Source organism: Notolepis coatsorum (genome assembly GCF_963971535.1).
Source record: "Notolepis coatsorum genome assembly, chromosome: 2".
NCBI lineage: Eukaryota > Metazoa > Chordata > Actinopteri > Aulopiformes > Paralepididae > Notolepis > Notolepis coatsorum.
The window spans coordinates 22,774,293-22,780,182 of NC_140166.1; the positions used below are offsets into that span (position 1 = coordinate 22,774,293).

The following is a 5,890-nucleotide window of genomic DNA, read 5'->3' on the forward strand; positions in this document are numbered from 1 at the left end:
GTAGTGCCATTGTCCACTTGTTTTTTTTCTTGTAATTTTAATGATGTATATTTTCTGGGTCTGGCGGCCGTGGGCTCTGACTGGGGGGGGGCCGTGGTTCGGTGTCTCTGCGGGTCGAGGCATTAAAGAGGCGTGATGCTTTGGCCCGCGGGGGTGCCGGACACCGGGTCCTCCGTGGTTGGGGTTCGTGGCTGCCTGCCTCAGGAATCTTTTTTTTTTTATAGTACGTTTTATTTTCCTCCACTTGTTTTTTTTCTTGTAATTTTAATGATGTATATTTTCTGGGTCTGGCGGCCGTGGGCTCTGACTGGGGGGGGGGCGTGGTTCGGTGTCTCTGCGGGTCGAGGCATTAAAGAGGCGTGATGCTTTGGCCCGCGGGGGTGCCGGACACCGGGTCCTCCGTGGTTGGGGTTCGTGGCTGCCTGCCTCAGGAATCTTTTTTTTTTTATAGTACGTTTTATTTTCCTCCACTTGTTTTTTTTCTTGTAATTTTAATGATGTATATTTTCTGGGTCTGGCGGCCGTGGGCTCTGACTGGGGGGGGGGCGTGGTTCGGTGTCTCTGCGGGTCGAGGCATTAAAGAGGCGTGATGCTTTGGCCCGCGGGGGTGCCGGACACCGGGTCCTCCGTGGTTGGGGTTCGTGGCTGCCTGCCTCAGGAATCTTTTTTTTTTTATAGTACGTTTTATTTTCCTCCACTTGTTTTTTTTCTTGTAATTTTAATGATGTATATTTTCTGGGTCTGGCGGCCGTGGGCTCTGACTGGGGGGGGGCCGTGGTTCGGTGTCTCTGCGGGTCGAGGCATTAAAGAGGCGTGATGCTTTGGCCCGCGGGGGTGCCGGACACCGGGTCCTCCGTGGTTGGGGTTCGTGGCTGCCTGCCTCAGGAATCTTTTTTTTTTTATAGTACGTTTTATTTTCCTTATACTTTGCACTTTATTTGAAGTTTTCTAGCCCCTGTTGAGCAGTGAACAGTAAGTTCATATACTGTAATTTCTAAATTTTTTTGATATCTTGAAGCACCTTCTTACATTCTTTTTTTGTGATCAAAAGGGGGAGCAGAGCGTATATTTATATTATAGTATATATTTATATATTTATTATATATATTGTATTTGTATATACTGTATAGAAATACTGTAATTTCTTAATTTTTTTGATATCTTGAAGCACTTGCTAATCTTGAAGCACTTGCTATTCAAATAAAAAAATAATTACTTTGATAAACCATTCCAGTTTCATTTATTTACATTTCTCAGACAAACAAGGAAATAGAATGAAATGAATAATAAAGCAGTTATAATAAAGACAAAGAAAATGATTAATTACCACTTGTATCGGGGTTATCAATGACCCGTGTTAGATTGATATTTCAATTTTGTAGAACTTCAGGGTCAAGGTCCAGCAGTCTTACTTCCATCCAAGTAAATCTACAAGTAAGCTAGTGACCACTGTCCCTGTTGTTGGTGAGCTGTTGTTTTTGTTTACTCTAACTCTATGTGTGTTGTTTGTTCCCTTGCATTCTCCCCTCTTAATTCTCCCCAACGTTGTACTAATCGGAGACAATGCCCTTCGGCTGGGCGATGAGGTGACCCCCCCCCCCCCCCCCCTTGATTGGTGCACACGTCTGGTCAGCCCTGAATCAAAAGCTGTAACTTCATACTGAATATGCATTTCAATGGACAATGATGGAAATTAATTAACTTATATGCTTGTCATAAAACTGCCCTGTAGTTTGTGAGGTTAGCTGCCGACAGAGAGACAGGTGGACAGAACCAACCTGATAGGAGATAATTATTATATTATATATAGTGTAGAGGCAAAAACCAACATTCGTCTCTATGTGGGGGAATGGTATCCAACAAACAGTAAAGTAGCAACGGAGAATGAGACACTAGTCTATTAACATTATATCATATCATCAACAGTGTATATTTGCATATCGTATATGTCACAAATGTAACAGTACTATATATGTCATGCATGTCCCTATGTGCCTTTAAATAAAACAGAATAACAAGGTTAGCCTGTAGGCCTACCTATATGGTTATCGTATTTAACGTGTGGATATTTACGTAGCTTAACATGTAGGCCTACATTTGAACTCGATAGGCCCTACAAGTAGGCCTAGGCATATGTTATTTTCTTTTAGGACATGTATAATGATTTTAGGCCCAACAGTTAGGCTATGGTGTATAGGCCTAGTGTTCAAACACCATCTTTATAACCAAAAAAGTACAAAAGGACATTACAACATGTCTTCCTGCCAATGCACAGAACCTGATGGTGAGACAAAGTATTGTTTCAGTGTGTCGCGCTGCTCCTTTGCAGTTCTGTTGGCATTCCGATCCCTGCTAGCAGGCACTGATGCCAGGGCGGCATCACTGCGCCAGCTCCCAGGGATGATGTGGTGGTCCTCATCCTCCGTGTCGACCAGAGCAGGGGGGATGTAGGTGTCTGTGGCCTGGGCTCGTAGGTAGTTGTGCAGGGAGAGAGCAGCCAGGGTTATCTGGGACACTGTATCTGGTTCTAGGGGAATGATGGTGAGAAAGACTCGCCATTTGTTGGCAAGTATGCCAAACGCATTCTCTACAACACGCCTCGCTCTTGACAGTCTGTAGTTGTAGACACGCTGGTCATGGTCAAGCTGTCTGAAGGGGTATGGCTTCATCAGGTGTGTGTGGAGCGGAAAAGCCTCGTCTGCAATGAACATGAAAGGGGTGACTACATCTGTACCTGGCAGACTTTGGGCTGGCGGGACATTTAACTGGTTGCTGTCCAATGCCTTTTTCAGGTCACAGTGGGCATAAACACCTCCATCAGACACTCTGCCCTGGGTTCCAATATTCGCATAGAGGAAACGATAATTGGCGTCTACAACAGCCATCAGGACCACAGAGAAACGAGACTTGTAGTTCCTGAAGGTGCTCCCACTGTTGCCTGGTGGGCGGATGGTGATGTGTTTTCCATCTATGGCTCCGAGACAGTGAGGGAATTGCCAATTCTCCTGGAAGCCACTGGCCACTGCTCTCCACTCAGCCTCTGTAGTCGGTGTCTACACAAACAGACAGACAGACTGCATCAGAACAGTGACATGAATCTATCAATATTTATCTGATCTAGGTATGATTGTCCCATATGTTACATTCTAGCTGCTTCTAAATGGATCTTACCGTCAGGTGATCCTTCTTCAGGACCTGGTGCAACACCTTGCATGTCTCCTTGACAATCACACCAACAGTGCTCTGTCCAATACGGTACTGGAAGCTCAGGGAAGTGAACGACTCTCCTGTCAGCATGGAGAATGATTGTAGAATATCATTTATGTATGCGCGTCGACAAATAAATGTGCCAAACTGCAGCATATCAGAACTATTAGACTGACACATTCTATAGTTACATTCTGGTCACCGCGGATACACTGTAGCCTGAGTTCACTTGGGTTTACCCTCCACTACAACCCCTGATTATTACCTGTTGCTAAGTATCGCAGTGTGATGGACAGTCTCTCTCTGGCAGTGATCGCTCTCCTCATCTGGGTGTCTGCTTTGGAGATATAAGGAGCCACCAGCTGTAGCAGATGATCGAACTGTTCCACATCCATGCGGAGTAGACTTCTGAATCCACTTCGATCATCTGTCTAGAAGTACAACAGGCAGACTTTAATGGGTGCATTGAGAACAACACAAGCTAGCAGTGAGGTAAACAAGCTCAACATTCATTAGGAGGGTACGACACATGTAGCGTTAGCATGCTGACGTTAGTATCTAGAAGTACAACAGGCAGACATTAATGAGTGCATTGGGAACAACACAAGCTAGCAGTGATAACAAGCTCAACATTCATTAGGAGGGTACGACACATGTAGCGTTAGCATGCTGACGTTAGTATCTAGAAGTACAACAGGCAGACATTAATGAGTGCATTGGGAACAACACAAGCTAGCAGTGATAACAAGCTCAACATTCATTAGGAGGCTACGACACATGTAGCGTTAGCATGCTGACGTTAATAACGTTACTTACCTCAAGTTCCATTTGCAGGACTGGCATTCCCAGTTGGCCTCTTTTCCCTAGCCACGACTTTGTTCTCTTTCTCTTTTTTTTAAATATAGCCGGCCTCTCTAGGCACATAAAAGCCACTATGGCAAGTGTTCGCTTCCTGGACATTGGCATGTTCACAGTCTGCTTCTTCTTCGTATCACGACCGTCTTGTTTACAACTCGTCAGGTTGACGCACACTGATGACACACAGGATAACGCTTTATGATGATGCTACGCTTTATTATGACGCTACGTAGTCTGCGTCGTAGCCTACGACTCTCATCGCACAGTGTACATGCATCAGATTGATGGTCGTACCCAAGATTATTCAATTTGTGTCGCACAGTGTGGCTTGCAAGGAACTTACAACACACTTCTTCTTTTCACCACAAGGGGGAGGTACAGCCCAAGTAATTAGCAGGCAGGTGCCACAAGCTGGACTGCACAACCCTGCGCGTGGCAGCGGATCCAACAGAAATATACTAAGCCGTTGGTCAGTAGCATCTCTCTTCTCTGAAGTTAAATAGAAGTAGATTTGATGTCTTTGTCTTCAAAGCACTGATATTGATCAAGAAAGCGTGTTTGAGACAAATACATCACATGGCTTGTCTGATTGATTGAACATTTTATTAACAGATTGCAGAATGGGTACTACTACAGACTACAGTACAGTACAGCTCAATACATACAATTGTTAAGGGGATGCAGACCAGAGAAAGACTTTCGTCTTGTTTACATCAGGGTCCCCCCTGTCCCTCCTGATTGATTGAAAACTTGGTGGGTAGGTATTCAAATTTTTTTACGGCTGGGTAGTGCGTTCCACATTGATGTGGCATAATTGCGAAACGTGTTTAGACCATTGTTTGTGCCGAATCTGGGTTGAACATGATTTGTGAAACTCCCTCTGGTGTTGTGGTCGTGGTATTCTGTCACTGACCTTTAGGAAGTAATTCGACATGTACATGGGTACCTTCGTGGTGTAGTGTATCTTGTACCAGGCCCATTGCAAGTTGCTGTACTCTGTCGTCTACTCTAAGCCATCCTAGGTTGTCAAAATGGGCAGGGGTGAGGTGGGTTTTAGGAGTCAGGTCAAGCAGTAGTCTGACCAGTTTGTTTTGTGATGTTTGTAATCTTGTTTTTAGTGCCTTTGAGGTGCTTTGGTACCATGAGGTCTAAGCATAGTCGTAGTACCATTGAATGAGTGCTCCTGCCAGAGTCTTCAGGGTATTCTTGTTTACCAGAGAGGAGATCCGGTACAAGAATGTTGTTCTTTGGTTGACTTTTTTGATTACATTGGATGCCATTTTGTCACAGGAAAGATTTGCCTCTAGGATGGAACCCAGGTATGTAATTTCATCTTTCATTGTGACAATATTATCACCCACTCACTGTAACAGAGAAGCTGTTGGTTTTGCTGAGTTTGTTATTTGAGCCGAAGAGAATGGACTCTGTTTTACTCAGGTTTAATGATAGTTTGTTATCAGCGAGCCAGGTGCAGATTCTGCCAAGTTCTGAGCTGAGGGTTTTTTCAACCTGTAACTTGTTCTTGTCAGAGACCAGCAGGGCTGAGTCGTCCGCGAACAGGACCAAGTTGCAGTCAAAAGCTGACGACATGTCATTTGCATAATTAGGAACAGTAACGGTCCTAGTATGCTTCCTTGTGGAACACCACAGCTCACTGGGAGGGGGGCGGGAGGGGGGGGGTGGAGTACCGTTTACCTCCACCATCTGCTCTCTCCCCTCCAGGTAGGATTGCATCCAGCTCACTGATAAACTATCAAAACCATTTTCTTTTAGCTTGTCAATCAGAATGGGGTGATTGACAGTGACGAAGGCCTTTTGTAGGTCC

The 5,890-nt window shown here is 44.9% G+C and overlaps 1 protein-coding gene across 1 annotated transcript; it reads right to left on the bottom strand.

Moving 5' to 3' along the window:
- Positions 1-1,612: 1,612 nt before the first annotated feature.
- LOC311222786 (uncharacterized protein) lies at positions 1,613-4,245 on the bottom strand. The gene is made up of 4 exons (XM_084307413.1): positions 4,024-4,245; positions 3,473-3,638; positions 3,172-3,287; positions 1,613-3,053 (listed from the first exon to the last, which is right to left on the bottom strand). The coding sequence occupies exons 1-4, from the start codon at positions 4,171-4,173 to the stop codon at positions 2,247-2,249; spliced, it is 1,239 nt and encodes a 412-aa protein (XP_084163539.1). The 5' UTR covers positions 4,174-4,245; the 3' UTR covers positions 1,613-2,246.
- Positions 4,246-5,890: the final 1,645 nt, after the last annotated feature.